The following is a 17178-nucleotide window of genomic DNA, read 5'->3' as shown; positions in this document are numbered from 1 at the left end:
CTGCTTCTCAACAGCTTTTTGACACCTTTCCTTTGAGGTTCTTAAGCTTGTGAAGGAGTGAGACACACACAGGGGATAGGATTGTCAGATGTTTAATAATCATTGTTTGGATGAGTGGGCACAAGCAGGGAACAGGCTGAGCTCTCAGTTGATGTGAGAGAGGTTGACTTTTTAGGGGAAGTAGTGGAAATGGGGAAGGGAGGCTGGGGTCAGGAGGAGTAGCATCAGGGCAGGGGAATGGGAAGAAGATGGAAGAAATCAGAGTACCAAGGGTTGCTCAGGGCCCCCCTGCATTGCTCTCAGCTGTTTCCTGTTCTTCAGGTTGATTTAGTTCTGTCCGCTGTTCCTCTTCTTCTGGGCACTCAGGAACCTTTCTACAGGAGGAAGATGGGAGAGCTGTGGATGTTGGCTCCTGCCCTCTGGCCCTAGACTTCCCATTCCCCTCTTCTTCCCATTACCTCTCTTCTCTGTGGAGCCGCTGCTGTCTTTTCCACAAAAGGATTCCCACCAGCAGGGCAGCTAAGACCAGACCACCCAAAACACCTACAACAAGGGCCACTAAGCCTAGTCCTGGGCCTCCCTCAGGGCCTATGGGGAGATGACAAAACTTAATGACAAAGAGAGGGAGGAGCTTCTGTGTTACTCCCAATTTGCCTCACCGGCCACCCACATGTCCATGATCCTACCTTCTCCTTGGCCATTTTCTCTAGTCTCTGAAAATCAAAGTAGGTTTTAGTCAGAGGGGACAGAGCTGGAATGGGGAGAAGGGCAAGGAAGATTCCCACTGAACTTAGGACCTGTTTTTTTCTCCATCCCTCAGATTTCCAGGGAAGAACTCCTTTATCTGCCCTCCCCTCCCCCCTTGCTCTTTCTTCCCCCTGCCAAACACCCTTGCAACTAAGGATGCTTTTCTGGCAGTGGAGCAGGAAGCTTGTTGGGCAGAGGGGCCTGTACAGGAACAACCTTCTGGGGGTAGTGTGGGAGGTGGGAGCTGGGAAGGGGTGGAGAATTAAGACCTGGAGTTTGGCCTCTCAGTCTGTTCTGGGATTGAGGAATTGGACAGGAGGACTTCTCTCACCAATGATGCTGACACTAACACCAGGACTTTCTTTTGACCTATGACCTTGGTCAGTGGCTACACAACTATATATTCCTTGGTCTTGGTATCCAACTTCAGGAAGGAACAGTACAGAGCTGGGGGCAATGGCTAGAGGAGAACCCTGGGAAAGAATAGGGAAGGAGAGATACTGTGTGGTTACTAGGGTTTCCCCTCACCATATATTCCCATTTCTTTATCTTACCCCCACCCAGAGTTTCTGTAACTGCTGCCACCCCTTCCTTTCCCCCTACCCAGTCCAAGTCATTAGTCTCCAGCTCTTTCACCTCCCATTGTTTTAGGTTGCTCTCCTTTTCACTAAACCCACAGTACCACTGAGGAACTGGGTCACTCACATCCTTGAGCCAATGGATTTGTGGTGGGGGCTGGGCAGAGGCCTCACAGGTCAGGGTTACTGCCCCTCCAGGGGCCACTGTTCCACCCTCTGGCTCTACTACTAGTTGAACTTCCTCCAATGGCAAGGGCTCTGGGGATGGGAACGGTAGTTAGATCCCCTCTGCAGCACATTGCTTTCCTTTTTGAGATATGCATACATCCCACCCCCTTCCACCAAAGACCCTCCTTGTCAGTCTGTGAGGTCACAGAAATTTCTCTTCCACTCAACTCTCACCCCAAACACTGGGCTGTATAGGAGCTGTGTGGAGGACCCGACGTCCAGGAGCACTGGGACTGAGGGTAAGACTGCAAGAAAAGGTGGGGTTCAGAGGGCCTCCTCGGGCTGGGGTCATCGTCAACTCCGACTGTACTGTGAAAAGTCCTGTGTCAGGATGTCTTCTGGTCTCTTCCCTCACAGATACTCCTGATGGGGAAAGAGGACAACTATCATGTCCCAAAAAGTGGAGGACAAGGTGTGGTAGGGGAAAAGTCCATGGTGAAGAAGAAGGCTTTTAAGATGGTGGAGATTACAGGGAGAGGAAATATTATGCCTTAGGCTACAGAGGAGGTGGTTTTCTTAAGGAAGCACTCACCTTTCCCATCAGGCACCAGGGCTTTTCCATCCAGATGCCAGCTAAGAGTCCCTGCTGGGTATCCCCCTTCTGACAGACATGTTCCTACCTGGTATACCAGAGTGACCTCGTCACCCTCCGTTTTTACCATCTGGGGTGTCCCCTCCAATCCTTATGCTCCATTCCCCATCTTGGTTCCCTCTTCAATTTTCCTACCTTATTGGGGATTCCAGCAATGAGTTCAGAGGCAGGGTCCACTATTTCTGGCTTCCCTGGAATCTCTAGAGGGGAAAATAAGATCAAGGGCCCTCAGGGGATGGTTCTCACATCCTAGGTGGAGGGTGCTGTGGGTGTGGAAGAGAAAGCCCCAATCGAGGATACTGAAGATTACAAAAGAAATTCTTTTGTGTCCTTACGGTAGACACGGAGTCGGTAGTTGGACTTGATCTCCTTCCCATGGTGGTTTGTTGCCCTGCACCTGAATGTCCCTTCATCCTGGATCCCAACACCTGGCAGGAGGAGGGAGCCATTGGGGAGGACTCGAGCCACACTCTCCCAAGGGTCCCCTTCAGGAGAGAGGACTTTCCAAGCTTCAGTCCGACCTGTGTTCTGGGAAAAGAGTTTAGGAGGCTTCAGACCTTATGCAGAGGATGACAAGTAATCAAACTGGAGAGAAAGTTCATATGGACTAGAAAGCAAGAAGACGTAAGAGAGGACCCCTACTTACCAGTTTCCATTCAAGTTGCTGAGGCGGTTTCTTAGGGGCCCCCTTACAGGTCAGCACCAAAGGCTCCCCAATTCTGGCTGAGATGTTCTGACTGCCAACCGCTGCCCCCAAGGAGAAAGCACGATATGTTGGGGGTGGGGATGGGGAAGGTCAGGGCTATGGAACAGAGCCAGGACAGGGTTGGGGACCACTAATGAAGTAGGACCAGGCAAGGAAATAGGGAAGGAGGACATGAACAAGTCTGGGAGGTAGGAGAGTTTTTGAAGAGGAATAGGGATGATGAGGGAGTTAGTAGTAGTTGGATGGAGTAGCAGGGGGCATATTCAGGGAAGAGGGGGAGTACTTAAGGTTAGGGGGGCTTGTCAGGAGGAGTCCCTCACCCCCTAGGCTAAGGATCAGCACCCAGGCTCCTGTGGATGTCAGAGATGCCATCCTGTCTTCTCCCCAGCCTCCTGGCTGTTCAACCCTCTGTTTTGCCACTACCTCACATAAAGCTAGCACCCTGTCTCTCTCCTCCCCTTTGTCTCCCAGTCTCCTCTGTCTGGTCACCAGGGGAATGCCAGGAATCCAACTAGGTTCTCAACAAGTGCCCTTGACGTACCAGAAGAAAATTTGTGTCCCTCAACCCAGGCACTACTGACTCTTAGCAAGGCCACACCCATGGGGGCTGGGGAGAAGCATGCTCTAAATCTTGGCACCCTCGACCAAAGCCACTGAGGAACAATGGGCATACCTGAGCCTGTCCTAACAGAGAGGCTGCCAGATAGTAGGACTATGGACAGGCCTGTTCTCCTTGGGAGAAAGGGTATTGAATTGGAAGAAACTAGGAGAGAAGGAAAAGTGTCAGGCAAGGGAAGTTGGATAACACTTTTAAATAACATTTACATATTGATTTATGGTTTATAATTTTTTAAAAATTTGTGGCTCTTATGCATACGGTTTATAAATTTTTTACCTGTGAGGTAAGTAGTGCTATTTAATAGATGAGGAAACTAAGGGCCGAAGAGATTAAAATGGCTTGCCCAAAGGTCACATAACTAGTGAGTGGTGAAATCAAGTGTCCAACTCAGGACTCCTGGACTCCAGTCCAGGGTTTGTTCTACTAAACCATGATGATACCAGATTCTCACATGTGTGAGGAAGAATGTAAAAACCTAGGGAAATTCAAGTTCTCACATGTGTGAAAAAAAATTCTCCACCAAACCCAGGGAAAAAAGAAATTTCTTTATTTAAAACTGCCATTTGTTCTGTGAAACTACAAGTTTACAAGTGAGGAGATAACTGCCCCCCAACAATCCCCTTTGCTCCCTGACCCCACCCCAGATCACCTTTAATGGGAGGAGTCATCTCATCCCAACACACACACCAAATCCTGAGGATGTTTGAGGGGTTTAGCCAGGAGGGGAGAGGGGTGGGGATATGAGACATTTCTAGTATTCCTTCCCCCCCACACTTGGCCCCTGTTGCCCTCCCATTTCCCCAGAACCCCTGATTTTGGGATGAGAATAGAAACCTCATATCTGGGGAAACTTAGGGAGATACAACAAGTGTACCCTCCTCTTTAATATATTTGGCAATGAGCCCCCCAACCCCCCCCCCCTCAAGCTAGCATAACAATAAAGAAAAATGCAAAAACAGATATTAAGATGTGTTAATCCCTGGGAGAGGGGGCAGGTGATTTTACTTTTTCCTTCTTCAAAGTCACTAAATCCTCAGCTCTGTTAACCCACACTCCAATTACTTTCCTGGGAAGGGATACATGGGAAGGTCATTTAACCCCTTTAGTCATCCTATTACCAAGCATTTGGGAGACTGATTTGCACAAGCAAATGAAAAGCCTCCAGTACTCAGCAAGGTCTGAAGGGAGAGGTTTTTCCCTCCTCTTTCAACAGACCCTGCTGATTAGGCTCCCTGACTGACCCATTTGGGGAGTGGGGTTGGCTGGGTCCTCTTTGATTTGTTTGCTCATCCCTCCTATAACAGGACACTGCTGGCTATTAACTCTAATATGGGAAAGGAAGAAACCAAAAGAATCAATACACTTACCACCCCCCCCTCCCAAGGAAAAAAAACCTAAAAATAAACAAAACAAAACAAAAAAGCAGATGAATCCCAGGTTTTCTTTTTCTTTTTTTTTTTTAAGAAAAAAAAAATCCAAAGCCCAGTCAACATTTCTCTAAAGTAGCAGGAACTCCCTCCGAGGTAGATATCTGAGTCAGACACTCTTGTCCACCGAGCGATTCTATTGGTTTAAGATGAGCTGCATATGAGGTAATAAGAGCTGTCTTAGGGGGCAGGGGGCGGGGTGCACAGGGGGCATGGCCTGTGTCCTCTGTCCAGAAATTTTGTCCCCATTTTTGGCGTCACTAGGCAGGCAGGGTGGCGTCTCTGCCCAATTCTAGAGTAGATAAGTGGGGTGGGGTGGAGTGGGGAGGGCAAGAGAATAAGTCAAGTTTGAGAGAGAGAGAGAGAGAGAGAGAGAGGAGACTTAATAAGAGGAAGAAAAGAAATAAGGTAGAGGGCAGGGATAAGGGGGAAAACAAAGAAGGGTCCCTTGGGAGAGCCTTCCCACCCTGTGGTTCGCACCCCCAGCACTGAGACGCCTTCTTCATGAGGAAAAACCCCATTTGCCTCCCTGCCTTGTGCTTCTCCTCTGGGTGGGGTGTGTCCACTGGATGTCTGGGGCCTCTCCAAAAGTCACCCCATGTGCCCCCACCCCTGAGACAGAGACTGGATCAGTTGGACGTGTCAGAGTGAACGCTCCCAGGTCCCTCTGTTGGGGATGTCACTGAAGATGGGGTCACTGCCTCTTGCCAGCCACCATTAGCCTAGGAAAGAAGAAAGACAGGATTGCAAGGGAGGAAGTTCTCATGTTTTGAGAAAGGGTGTGGAAGCAGAGTGTAGGGTACATCTCTCCAATCCTGGGGAGAGTAGGGGTGGTTCTATACACAGACTCACCCTCATTTCCCCGGGGGCTGTACATCTGGCCTCCCCCAAGGCTATCCCCGTAGCCCCCAGTGCCCATTGAGTGACGGAGCGATTCCACCTGAGAGAGGCAAAAGTAGGGGTGAGGGGGAGAGGGAGCTGCAAAAGAAAAGCTGCCAAAAGCCATTTTCCCATATGAAAAGGGAGACCAGGGCAAGAGAAGTGGTTCTTACACCCTAGAATTACAAGATGAAATGCATGTGGGCATGTTCCAGCGTGGGGGGGGGGCGGGCAGGCGGGGGAAGGTATTGAGAAGGAGACTCATGGCCTTGTGCAACTAACCTGGGAGCTGGGGTAGGAGTCTCCATTGAGCCCGGGCATCCCTAGGAACATGTCTCCAGATCCTGAGAGGTTGAAGGAACCACCAGAGCCTATGAGGAAGCAGAAAAACAGAGAGGAAGATGGGAAACTCACATATCTAGATTCCATTTCTTCTACCTAGGATCTCCCAGAGTACCACAGAACTATTTCCCTAGGAGGTTTACCTCTAAGGAAGTAAAGGGATTGGTGAAAAATATTGTCAATACAGAAAGAGAAGATTTCACCTTCTCATTCCCTCCAAATGGACCCTTCCTATGGACCTCCTCTGCTAGAAGAGAAGGCAAGGGATAAGTTTTCTAAGATGGCTTTTACTATATGCTGTGATATGTTCCAACCTCTGTCTCATTTTGGTCACCCTCACCCAGGTAGGGTCCCTTTCTGCTATGACTTGGATCAGGCAGGAAAAGGAAGCAAATTCAGGGAGTGCAAACCAATGGAACAGGAATGATGAGAGGTCCAACCTGCAGAAGAGGGAGGTGTAGGGGAACTGGCACGGCTATGTCCCCCTTGAGTGACAGACACAGCAGTTTTCACTGCGTAGATATTTGCTTCTTCCTGGAACTTCCCAATATTCTTCTTGTATCTGATCCGCTTGTTGCCGAACCAGTTGGAGACCTTTGGAGTACAGGGTCGAGGAGAGGAGAGGACTAAGGGAGGGTAGCATTCTCTGATCTCCCTCTACTTGACTGCCCTCTTTTCTTCCCTCCCTCTAAGAGTTGACAGGCTTCCCCTCAGTTTACTCTTCTCTTACAAACTCTTCTGTCTTGGGATACAGGAGCCCTTCATTCTACAGTACGTGACACCATTACCTGGGAGACAGTGATCCCACACTTTTTGGCGAGCTCCTCCTTGGCCTCTTCACTGGGATAAGGGTTACTCAGGTGGGAGTAGAAATACTCATTTAAGACTTCAGTGGCTTGTTTGCTGAAGTTACGGCGTTTTCTTCTGCAGGGACAGGAAGAGGGTTTGTGAGAATACTGAAGCCTCTAAGAGATGGATTTGTGGTGGTGGGGAGGGGTATGGTTGGTAGTGGTCAGTAAGGGGAAGAGGGTAAGTAAAAGAGGCATGGGCTGGGATCCTAGATTTCAAAATCCCTACCTGGCATCCAGGAAACGTGAACGAAGGATCATGACGGCTTCACATGTACTCTGTTTGAGCTGCATCTGAATGGCACTGAATTTTCGGTGGATGATGCCAACCATACGCTCCATTTCCTTGGGAGCCACAGGCCTTGTACGACTCTGCTCTCGAAGTAGGTTCATCACATGAGTAGTGAACTCGTTACATGCCTGGGATGGTGACCAAGAGGTGAGATTGGTATGTGGGGGACCCCTTCCACAGCCTCCCAATGCCCTTCTCCTTGACCTGGCCCAAGGGGGTTCTCTGTACCTGTTCATACTTCTCCAGCTCAGAATGGTAGATATGGCGGATTTGGGCCAGTTTACTTCGATAGTCAGAGTGCTCAATGGAGTTGTCTGGAGATACTCCACCCCCTGAAGCTGCTGCTGCTGCGGCAGCGGCTGCAGACCCTCCTCCCTTCTCTGGTCCTGCCACCCCTTCTGCCAGAAGCATGTTGTCCAAACGCATCAGCTGTGGGTCCACGGGCTCCTCCTCCTGTGAGCTTCGGATACTGAGGCCTGCCATGCAGGATGAAACATTGAGGCTTTAGGGTGTGGGTTCAAATCCCATCTCCAACACTACTATCTGTATAACTTTGAGCAATTTCATTTAACCTTCCTGGGCCTTGGTTACCTCATCTGTAAAATGAGGGGGTTGGGACCTCCTTTTAACTTTAGGTCTATGGTATCTACCTAGCAGGCTTTTCTTTTTTTTTTCCTTGGGTAAACTCTGCATATAGTCCTCAGTTCCTTTTCTACCCTCCTACTCTTCAAGGACCCAGACATCCCCCTGTTCCTCTTGCCTCTATTGTGAGCTGGATTTCATTCCCAGGAAAAGGGTGTGAAGAGGAGCATACATACCAGTCTTCTCTTTGATCTCACATAGGACACTGAAAAGAGCAGGCTTCATTCGGTGGCAATTCAGGGCATGTTTCCTAGGGGGGGAGGAGGAGGAGGAGGGGAAGAAAGAGGGAAGGAGAAAAAGATAGGAGAGTTACTGCAAGAAATATGTGGGAGTTGGGGAAGAGGTGAAATAAGTTGAGGGACAAGAACAGAGAGAGAACTCCATGGAAAAGTAAGAAAGGTAGAAAGGAGTTGGGATGGGGATGAAAGAGGGACCAGGGGGCCAGAGGAGGGGACCAGGTCAACCAGGGATGGGGTGTGTGTGTGTGTGATGGGAGGACTAAGAAAATGTCTCTACAGATTGAAAAGTGTTCTGGGACATAGGGAAATGAGTTCAAAAGGGGTATGGAAGAGTTTCGGAGGGTCACTTAGAGTTATAGGAGAGATAAGTGGTATTAGGGGGCCAGGAGACAGATTGAGGCTAGGAGTTTGGGGGGTCCCTAGAAGGAAGTTAGAGGGGATCTGTGGGGAAGGGTTAAATACAAGGATAGCTTGAGGGAGCTGAGAGTAGAGGAGCAGGGGAAGCTCAAGTGGGAAAGTTTGGGGATCCTGGAGTTTAGATAAAATGATAGGGTGGGGGTGGCCAGGAGGTTGAGACCAAGTGATTTGGGGACAGTTGTGGGTGGGGGTACTAGAAACTGTAGATGAGAAAAATCCCAGACTGGGTATTAAAAGGAGGCCTTGGAGGATTGGTTATTTCAAGGGGTTTAGGGGTTACTGAGAGGTCAGGTACGGGATTGAGCACTTAGGGAGTTCACAAGCACCTAAAGACATTGTGGAGGGCAAGTCTAAGGGGGCCCAGCTAACTAGGAGTTCCTTAGAGTAAGGGGATGGGAAGGAGGTAGAGTAATTGGGGGGACTTAGGATGGATCAAAAGACAGTGAGAGGACTGCAGGGGGTCAGGGATATGGGGAAGGGTCCCAAAAGCCCGTCTGTGTGAAGAGGTCTTAGATTTGGAGAAGGGTTTAGGGGGGGGACTCACTTGGCCTGGGCCTCATCCAGGCTTTGGTCGGTGATGGTCATGATCTGCTGCAGGATGTCCCCGATGTCCTGCTTTCCCCGTCCTCCTGGGACCCCCCCAGCACCCCCTCCCGGTTCTCCACCACCGGGAGGTTCCCCAGGTCCCCCTGGCTCCCCACCTACTAGCCCCAGGCCTCCCCGGCTCCCGCCTGGAGGGGGTGGCCCTAGTAGCCTTTCGTCCATGGCTGGGGGGGGCCCCCCTCCCCCCGGAGCCCCCTCCCTGATCAGCCCCTCCTCTCTCCCGGGTTCCCCCCCTTTTCTTGAAAAATTGCTTAGGCCGATGCTCCTACTGCCACCACCCTTTCCTGTCTCCCCCTCTCAGGGCTCCCTGGGGGGCCCCTGCCTTGGGGGGAGCTCTGGGATATGGGCTGGGCCCCCCCCAGAGGAGACCCTGGCCCCCGGCGGCGGAGAAAATGGAGCCGGAGAGAGAGGAGGCCCAGGTCGGGGGTGTGTGTGAGAGAGAGGGAGGGAGGAGGGGGGGAGGCTGGGGGAGGGGAGACTAGGAGGAAGAGGAGGAGAGAGGAGAGGAGGAACAGGGAGGAGTTGTGGGCGGAGAGACAGACCAAAGAACGGAGACCAAAGAGGAGGAGGGGAAAAAGAGAAGGGGAAGGAGATGAGGGGAGAGGGAGAAAATGTGGGGAGAAGGTTCTTTTGGGGAGAAGGATAGAAAGGCGAGAACTGTGGGCCTAATGCTTATTTTGGTCCTTTGGGAAGGAAACCAGGGGCTGGAGGGGGAGGGTAGCACTTGAGTCCTGAGAAGGGAAGGGGCTAGGATGCCAGATGCCTGGGTTCTTGGACAGCGCCGTTTATATTTCTTGTCCTAAAGACTCCCCTCCCTGTTCTACTTAATTAAGACCAGGAGAGTGGGAGCAGAGCGAGGAGGGGAAGGGGTGGGCATGTAATTAGGGAGGTCTCCAGCTGATGCTTAATGAGCCAGTAATTAACCAGCCTGGGAGGTGAGCTGGCTGGCAGCCAGACAAAGGAGAGAGCTCCCCAGCCCTAGCCTCAGGCCTTTCCCCTTTGCTCCTGTCCCCAATGATCCCACCCCCCTCTTACTTAGCCACCAGTCTTCAAATGAGAAGGAAATTAAATTTATTCACAAAATTGGAACATCAAGCACTTGGGGAGGTGGGGTGGAGAAGAAGGGGCCTCTGTCCTTGGGCCTCCCCACTCCATCCTGTTCTCTCAAAGGATGAGATGGGGGGTAGGGTGTAGGGGCTGGAGGGTTCTAATCTCTTCCCTCAGAGTTCCCAAGCCTTTCCCCTCACTGAAGGGAAAGGTGGATGTTGGGAAAGGGGCAAAGAGGCCACAGCTGTTTATCCAGGGCAGCACTCTATCCTCTCAAAGGTCCTGGCCTTTTTGGAGGCAGGGAGGGAGTGCGGATGGAAATTGGTCCCCTTCAGGGGGCAGTGATGTGTGTGTCTTGGGAGTAACCAGGGCTAAAGTATAGAGGTGCTGTCCCATTTGCACTTCTGAGAGTTTCTTAGGAGGGCAGAGAAACCTTTGGGATACTGATATTGCTGGCAGTACATGTCTGATTGGATCTGGATAGTCTCTGTCATTCCTTAAGATTTAATTCTGTTCTGACCGCAGCACTTCAGATCCAAGTGGGACAAAGAGGGTAGGTGCCCTCCAGGGACGGTTTCAGTTACCAGGATTCCCCCTTTTCACTCCCTCGCCCACAATGCTCTTATCCTCCTCTGTCCTTCCTATCCCTACTCTTGATTCTCCTAGAGAATGTCCTGGAATTCCTCAGTGGGGAAAGTTTAGGGGTCTCAGCATCAGTATACCCACAGAGAAGAATGGAGGTGAGGAGTTGATTCTGAGGTGTTCGCTGCCTTCTGCAGTCCCTAGTGCCCCCTGGAGACAGATCTGCACTGAAACAATTCTTTGCCAGTGTTCTCAGTCCCTTACTCCACCACCCCCAACTTCAGGAGGAGAGGGGGAGAGCTCAGCAGGTATGTGTAGGAGGTCTGGACCTTTGCTCCTCCATTCGGCCACCTCCCTGCACCCTCAACAGCAGCTCCAGGAGCTCTTGCCCTCCTGGTGGAAGGGGCGGGTCTGACCGCTGAGCTTCAATACGCTGGCACTGAGGAGAAGGAGGGAGCAGAAGTAAGGTGAGCAGGTGAGCGGGAAATTGGATGCCTGAGACCCTGAGGGAATGGTGTCCTGGGGTTGGGTGGTTGGGTAGGGGAGCATTCAGGAACTGGGTGGGGCTAGATACCTGATTTTCTCTCTGAAGACAGCAAAAATTGGGATAAGGACAGATAGGGGCAGAGGGGGTGGGGTGGTACAGATTCCTGGGCACATGAGAGGAGTGGGTGCTATGTGAAAGGGAACCTGGGGGCCAAAGGGCAGGATGGGAGCTGGATGGCTAAGGGAAGTTAGGAAGGCTCTGATCTCACCTGGTGACTGAGGATGGTGCTGTAGAGCTGGTCTCTATCCTCTGTAACCTGGACTTGGGCGGAGGCTGTGGCTAGAGAGCCAGGGGGAGTGTGGAAGATGGCTCTCTGTCCTTCCAGCCTTTTGGACTGAGCTTCTGCTACCAAGTCCAGGAAGAGTTCTGTCTGCAGGGAGAGCATGGAGGCCGAGCGGGGTCCCAGGGCTGGGGGAGTATGTGTAGGGGTTATGGTCAGAGATTTGGAGGTTGAGGAGTTAGGAACATGAGAAGCAGTAAGAAATATAGTGGGGAGGATTGAATATTAGAGGGCTGTAAAAGACATACTTGTTACAGCTAGGGAGTGGGGTGATAGGGAGACTGCTAGTTAGAAGTGAGGCAGGGGTTAGGATTGAGTCTGAGATTAGTACTAAGGCCAGAAATAAGGATGGGGTCATGAGAAGTAATTACAGAGAAGTAATAGTTGAGTTACCTGTGTTTTGGTCCCTGGAATGGGGAGGGGTTGAGGGTGCAGATCTCCAAGGTCTGATAGTATTCAGAGAGGGCCAGCCCTGATCATCTGGGGGAAGGCTCTGAGAATGATAGGTAGGGTCACAGATAAGCAAATCCCAAGGCAAGACAGAGTGCCTGGCTTGGTACTCCAACCCATTCTGTTTGTATGTCTCAGTCTGTATACTCTGTCTTTCTAAGAGTCTTAATTGTTCTCTTGTATCTATTTTCCTCTTTATGCCTTTCTCCCAACTTTCCCCTACTCACCTGCTCAGTCTCATCTTCGTCTTCTTCCTGGAGTCTCTCTGTCTCCATCCCCTTTAGTAGGGGAGGTGGGAAGGGGGTTGTAGGCAGTAGTGGTGGTTGTAGACTTGGACACCCTGAGCCCTTGAAAGTAGCAAGAGATGGAATGGGGTGAGGGGGGTAGAGCTTGAGGGACAGACGCCTAGGTTCTAAGGAGGAAGCTGGGTTCTGGGTTAGCACCCCTCTCCATCCTAAGCCCCACCCATCCCTCTTAGTGACGCTATCCCCCACACACCAACTTCCTCCTGTTCCCCTTTCCCACCCTCCACTGCCCTCAGTCTCTTATCCCCAAGGGAGTATGAGGGATACAATAAAACCTACTTTTCTCACTTTGAGGGTGCTGGGGAAGTAGATGTTGATGAAGAGAAATAGCTATTGGGGTGGACTCCATCAGCCTTCAGCATTGCTCCTCCTTTCTCTTTACCTCCCCCCCCCCATAACAGGTTCTATTCTTCCTAGCTGACTCTGTCAACACAGGAACTAGCTGTAGAGGAAGTGGTTTTACTCCTCAGGCTGCCCCCCCACCCCAGTCCTTCACCTCCCCTAGGGAATAGCCCTGACCTTATAGAAGATTCTGTCTCTGTAAGCCGCTCACCCCCCACCCACCCTGCCCGTATCTACCTTGGCTTGAGGAGGTTCTTTCCTGCTAGGAGGCAGGAGGGTATTAATGGTGATACCTCACATTTATCTATCATTTTCGTCATTAAAAACCAAAAATAAATCTTGATGTAGGCAGTACCAATATTATACTCATTTTACAGATGAGGAAACTGAGGTTTGGAGAGACCAAGTGACTTGCCAGAAATTCTTCTGTCTCAGAACTTCCTGCTGTCCCCTGGATGCCTCCAACTTGAATGAAGAATTCCAACCTGAGAACCTTCTTCATCAGTTAATTAAACCACAAGTATTTACAACGTATATAAATGTAGCACTTTGGTAGCACAAAAAAACTCTGCCAACAAGCTTCTTCTTGAAACAAAGTCCAGTCTTTTTAATACCAATTTTCCAGAAGTGTTGTATGGTTGTGAGTCATGTGAGATGATGGTTTCCAAAGAATTGAAAAATGAGTTTTCACTCAGAGGGCAATGGAGAAGTACATAGTGGATGGGAGCATGCTGTAAACCCCATTATAAGTAGAGGAGAACTGAAGTGAAAATGTTATCAAAGAAATATATGAGCAGGAAAAACAAAAAAGGATGATTGAGATAGCAAGAGTGGTCAGCCTGCATGCTCTGTTGATGGTCTCTCAGTGTCAAGAGGAAACAAGAATGGTCTCCTGCATGTTTGGGAGATCCTCTGTGGTGAATGCAGAGGGCATGGGCAAGAGTAGCAGAGAATAAATAGGAAGACATGAATGGATGGTCATCTGTTTTACTGAAGGGATTTCCAACCAATGAAATAACAGACCCATTTAAGTTTCTTCAGCATAATATGGGGAAAAGACACTGACTTTGGAATCACAGAACTTGTGTTTAGATCTTACTTCTGACCTGTGTGTCCTTCTACCTCCCTGTGTATCTGGGATTAGCTTCTGAGGTACCTTTTAGTGCTAGATCTATTATTCTGTGATACTGGGACTAAGGTATCTCTAAGGTCTTTCTTGGCTACCATCCTAATCCTATTTGTCCAATCCCATGCTAAGGATACAAAGATATACAATATAAGATAGGATGGTCCTTGCCCTCAAAGAGTTGGAAAGCCAAGGCTCGGGAAGGATCGAGTTTAGGCCTTGGGCAGGGGCAACTTCTTGGGAGTCAGGGATAAGAAACTAGGAACAAAAAGGAGATGTGACAACACCTCAGAATCTCTTTTGCAAAAAGAAAACCCTTATATGTGGAAGTCATCATATGATGGTAAGCAGGGTTGGCACTGATCGAGAGTAATGGCCTCATGGACTTGGGTCCCTAAGGACATAGTTTTCCAAAGACTCTAATATTAGGTAGTCTCTAGTTCTTGGACAGGATAACTATAATGCTGAAGACTAGTAGACATCTCCTTTAAGACATTCAATACACTTCCTTCCCCTTATCTAAATTGCACAAATTCTGCCCTTTAAATCTGTCCTAGTGGTTATTTAAGTGGCTACTCTGCATTTGTATTAGATGTCAGCAGAGAGTTAAGATGGCATTTGAATTCCTTCCCTGAGTAAAGTTTGGGAAGAATTTTACATCTAATTGCTGTGATTGCAGATGACTTAATTTCCCTAGGGGTGACCCTAGGTCAAGCCAAAGTGACATATTTTTCCACATGCATTTGAATTGATCATTCCTAGACAAATTTTTTTTTTTGTCTGTGGGGGGTGAGGTGGGGGGGGGGAGAAGTTCCAGAAGCCTAGCCAGTAGTCACTTCAGTACCGTGCCACAGTCCCACCACCTTCCCTACAATCCTTCAGGCCCAAGAGAGAACAAGAAACAGGTGAAATCTGAAGTCAGCTTTATTAGGAGATAACAATACAGTACAACATCAGGAATAGTGGGGAGATGGCTGGAAGAGTTGAGTGCCTCATCCTTAAGTGATCTCATCTAATGGGGGAAGGGGAGAAACACAAGGAGTCATTGGCTCTGAACTGGGACTTCTCCAGAGGCAGGCTCCCATTGGAAGCTATCTGTACAGGGAAAACAATTTCATGTCCTGTCTTCCTTTCTCTTGGGGGCAATCCTCACTTCAGTTTTGGCGATCTCCCAGCATCCCTGCATTTTGGTTTGCTTGTCTCCTTTTCCACTGTTTCTGCTCCTCATCAGTCCTATAATCTTTCTTGGAGTAGTGGTGGTGGTAGTGGTGATGGTATGGCCCCTCCCTCTTTGGAGGCTGTAACTTTATCCCAACGCAGTAAAAGGTCCTCCCCCTTGTTAGGGAAAGCATTGCTCATTCAAGGGGGCAAAAACTTATTTTAGGAGCAGACACATCCTTCCATGCCATTGCGGGGGAGGATCTTCCTGCACTTGAGTCTCTTCGTTCTAGAATCTGGGGGATCCCCAGACTGCTGCTTTGAGCATCTATCTCCCCAACAACCACCACCCTTATCTCGGCTTAGGGGCATTACTTCGATGGATCGGGTACCCAGGCGGCTTGGGTGGAACATTGCTCAAGGGTGGGAGTAAGGCAAGGGGGCGGGACCGGAGTCCTGGGGGTGGGGCCACAAGCTCCCAGAGCCACCCAATCATAAGACCAGCCGCCCGTAGTAGCGCTGCTTCTGTGTCCCCGGGATCGATCCAATAGTAACCTAGGGCCGTGTCGAGCTCCGCGCATGCTTGCTGGGGACCTCAGGCCGCGAAGGGGAGGGGCTCCACCTCCAGAGAGGCTCCGGCTACGAGGGAAAGCCGCGCCCCCATGCGGGGCCATGTCCATTGACATTGTTCGGCCAGGAGGGTAAGCCCCACCCCCGTGCGGGTTGCCTCCTGCTGACGTCATCTGGCTGCGCGGAAAAGCCCCGCCTCTAGGTAAGGTCCTAGTGCGCGGGAAAGCGCCTTTCTCGGTCTTGTCTCCACCCACCGAGCCTAGGGAGGCTTTGTGACGCAAAGAGGGCCGGGACTCCGGAAGCCCTTCCCCTTCCAAGAGCGTCAGCAGGTCCCAGTGTCCGCGCTGACGGGCGATGTCTTGGGGTCCGAGCCCCGCCTGGTCCCGCAGTCCCCGGGCCGCCCCCGCCTCCAGGAGTAACCGGGCCACTTCCACCGCCCCTTCCCGGGCAGTCAGGAAGAGCGGCGTTTGCTCCTAGGGGAGGGGAAGCAAGCAGGTGGGGTCAGGGAAAGGCCACGCCTCAGGAGGTCCTTTTCTCCCCGGCCTTCTCTCTCCTACGTCACGTGTTGGCTCCGCCCAGTTTCCCTCCTCTCCGACTCTGGTTCCTTCCCCTCTGTCCCCTCCTCCTCTACCCCCTCTTCTTCCTTCTTCCCTCTCTTCCCCTCACCCCCACCAGCCGCCCTTTGAACTTGGCCTCTCCCGTAAGAGACTTCGCGCAGTCTGACCCTACTGTCCTGAGCGTCCTTGTCGGCTCCGGCCTGGAGCAGGGCGCTGGCGGCCCGAGCATTGTTCACCGCGGCGGCCCAGTGTAGGGCTGTCTTTCCTGGGGAGGCAGAGGCAGGGCAAAGAGAGGTGATTCTAGGGTTTGGGAAACGGATGCCTGGGTCCCTTGGGGGGGAGATGTCTGGGAGAAGTTTCTCACGGGATTGGGAGTAGGAGAAAAGAGGCCAGCTCAGGCTGGCATGGGGACCCCTCTGCTAGTCAATGGTGGGAAGCGTTACCATGGAGATGGCAGCCAAGGGCAGGAAGCTTTGCCCCGGTGACGTCACCCTTAGAGACAATGGGGCATTGTTCTGTGGCCTAGGGGACAGGGACCGCTCCCTCCCCAACCCCCCGTCCACTTCGCCCTCTCCAGTCTGTTCCCACTGCTTTCCCTGCTCAGATGGACTTCGGCTGGCAGATTGTGTGCTTACTGGAGGCATAATCCCCTGGATGTGCCTCCGGTCCAGTCCTTTAGGCAAACCTTCACGTGACCCTGCCACTAGCCCTGGCTGTATTAATTATTATCCCTTATCTCTTTCAAAGCTGTTTACACTTCCTCACCTCCCACTCTTCAATTCCCTGCCATCATACTTTTACCCACACCACTCCAATGAAACTGTACCCTCCAAGGTTACTTATCTCTTAACTGCTAAATCAACGTGTCCCCCCCCCCCCAGTCCTCATTCTCTACCTGTAGAACATTTGCAGCCTTTCTTCCTAGAGACCAGTCTGTTTTCCTCCTCTGATCAGCTTCTCTATCTTTGCTGAATCATCATCATCCATGTTCTGCTCTCTAGGCATAGGTCTCCTCAGTCAATTCTTTGGCCTAGGTTCCTACATTTTTCCTATAT

The 17178-nt window shown here is 50.9% G+C and overlaps 4 protein-coding genes and 2 long non-coding RNA genes across 14 annotated transcripts in view; 2 read left to right on the top strand and 4 right to left on the bottom strand.

Annotated features, from left to right (window-relative positions):
• Positions 1–76: 76 nt before the first annotated feature.
• Positions 77–3905, bottom strand: AGER (advanced glycosylation end-product specific receptor). Of its 3 annotated transcripts, none has more exons than XM_078155452.1 (11): positions 3525–3905; positions 2792–2892; positions 2481–2673; positions 2281–2345; positions 2086–2173; positions 1728–1916; positions 1453–1583; positions 1079–1220; positions 687–713; positions 459–588; positions 77–374 (listed from the first exon to the last, which is right to left on the bottom strand). In XM_078155452.1, exons 1-11 carry the CDS (start codon positions 3670–3672, stop codon positions 278–280), a joined length of 1311 nt encoding a protein of 436 aa, XP_078011578.1. In that variant the 5' UTR covers positions 3673–3905; the 3' UTR covers positions 77–277. The 3 variants fall into 3 exon arrangements, with proteins under 3 accessions (XP_078011578.1, XP_020829799.1, XP_078011579.1); XM_020974140.2 differs by lacking the exon at positions 3525–3905 and adding an exon at positions 3172–3487; XM_078155453.1 differs by lacking the exon at positions 77–374 and having other exon boundaries at positions 495–607.
• A 95-nt stretch (positions 3906–4000) lies between these two features.
• PBX2 (PBX homeobox 2) lies at positions 4001–9886 on the bottom strand. Of its 2 annotated transcripts, XM_020974143.2 has the most exons (9): positions 9101–9886; positions 8077–8150; positions 7487–7734; positions 7196–7386; positions 6907–7042; positions 6559–6712; positions 6059–6147; positions 5742–5837; positions 4001–5619 (listed from the first exon to the last, which is right to left on the bottom strand). In XM_020974143.2, the coding sequence occupies exons 1-9, from the start codon at positions 9319–9321 to the stop codon at positions 5527–5529; spliced, it is 1302 nt and encodes a 433-aa protein (XP_020829802.1). In that variant the 5' UTR covers positions 9322–9886; the 3' UTR covers positions 4001–5526. The 2 variants fall into 2 exon arrangements, with proteins under 2 accessions (XP_020829802.1, XP_020829801.1); XM_020974142.2 differs by lacking the exon at positions 5742–5837.
• A 327-nt stretch (positions 9887–10213) lies between these two features.
• GPSM3 (G protein signaling modulator 3) lies at positions 10214–12766 on the bottom strand. Of its 2 annotated transcripts, XM_020974146.2 has the most exons (5): positions 12650–12766; positions 12293–12412; positions 12009–12108; positions 11544–11743; positions 10214–11227 (listed from the first exon to the last, which is right to left on the bottom strand). In XM_020974146.2, exons 2-5 carry the CDS (start codon positions 12338–12340, stop codon positions 11090–11092), a joined length of 486 nt encoding a protein of 161 aa, XP_020829805.1. In that variant the 5' UTR covers positions 12341–12412; positions 12650–12766; the 3' UTR covers positions 10214–11089. The 2 variants fall into 2 exon arrangements, with proteins under 2 accessions (XP_020829805.1, XP_020829803.1); XM_020974144.2 differs by lacking the exon at positions 12650–12766 and having other exon boundaries at positions 12293–12518.
• LOC144457616 (uncharacterized) lies at positions 11180–13308 on the top strand. Its single transcript, XR_013487080.1, has 2 exons — positions 11180–11263; positions 13090–13308. It is a non-coding gene; the product is annotated as an uncharacterized LOC144457616 (long non-coding RNA).
• Positions 13309–14744: 1436 nt separating this feature from the next.
• NOTCH4 (notch receptor 4) overlaps positions 14745–17178 on the bottom strand; it is a 31929-nt gene continuing 29495 nt past the window's right edge. The window contains exons 29-30 of the mRNA XM_020974041.2: positions 16291–16388; positions 14745–16039 (exon numbers count right to left, since the gene is read on the bottom strand). Coding sequence (XP_020829700.1) covers positions 15368–16039; positions 16291–16388 — 770 coding nt within the window. The 3' untranslated portion in view covers positions 14745–15367. The remainder of the gene's footprint in view (positions 16040–16290; positions 16389–17178) is intronic.
• Positions 15986–17178, top strand: part of LOC110199285 (uncharacterized) — a 43899-nt gene continuing 42706 nt past the window's right edge. For 4 of the 5 annotated variants that reach the window (XR_013487079.1, XR_002321965.2, XR_002321966.2 and 1 more), the window contains exon 1: positions 16329–16417. This is a non-coding gene — a long non-coding RNA (uncharacterized LOC110199285). Of the gene's footprint in view, positions 16062–16328; positions 16418–17178 lie in introns of those variants that run through there. The other variant, XR_002321968.2, reaches the window with a different exon arrangement.

The sequence above is a fragment of the Phascolarctos cinereus genome, unplaced genomic scaffold, assembly GCF_003287225.1.
Source record: "Phascolarctos cinereus isolate Bilbo 61053 unplaced genomic scaffold, phaCin_HiC Scaffold_5;HRSCAF=322, whole genome shotgun sequence".
Lineage (NCBI taxonomy): Eukaryota > Metazoa > Chordata > Mammalia > Diprotodontia > Phascolarctidae > Phascolarctos > Phascolarctos cinereus.
This window is presented reverse-complemented; position numbering and strand designations above follow the sequence as displayed.

Excerpts from the sequence above, each read along its gene's own strand:
- AGER (XM_078155452.1), bottom strand. The coding sequence starts at position 3,672 with ATGTTATTTAAAAGTGTTATCCAACTTCCCTTGCCTGACACTTTTCCT. Across the intron at positions 1,584-1,727 it reads TATACAGCCCAGTGTTTGGG|AGCCCTTGCCATTGGAGGAA; the intron begins GTGAGAGTTGAG and ends TCCCATCCCCAG. Across the intron at positions 589-686 it reads AGAAAATGGCCAAGGAGAAG|GCCCTGAGGGAGGCCCAGGA; the intron begins GTAGGATCATGG and ends ATCTCCCCATAG.
- PBX2 (XM_020974143.2), bottom strand. The coding sequence starts at position 9,321 with ATGGACGAAAGGCTACTAGGGCCACCCCCTCCAGGCGGGAGCCGGGGA. Across the intron at positions 6,713-6,906 it reads GTGGGATCACTGTCTCCCAG|GTCTCCAACTGGTTCGGCAA; the intron begins GTAATGGTGTCA and ends TGTACTCCAAAG. Across the intron at positions 6,148-6,558 it reads TACACCTCCCTCTTCTGCAG|GCTCTGGTGGTTCCTTCAAC; the intron begins GTTGGACCTCTC and ends GCTTCCTCATAG.
- GPSM3 (XM_020974146.2), bottom strand. The coding sequence starts at position 12,340 with ATGGAGACAGAGAGACTCCAGGAAGAAGACGAAGATGAGACTGAGCAG. Across the intron at positions 11,744-12,008 it reads TTCCAGGGACCAAAACACAG|CCCTGGGACCCCGCTCGGCC; the intron begins GTAACTCAACTA and ends ATACTCCCCCAG. Across the intron at positions 11,228-11,543 it reads GCACCATCCTCAGTCACCAG|TGCCAGCGTATTGAAGCTCA; the intron begins GTGAGATCAGAG and ends CCTTCTCCTCAG.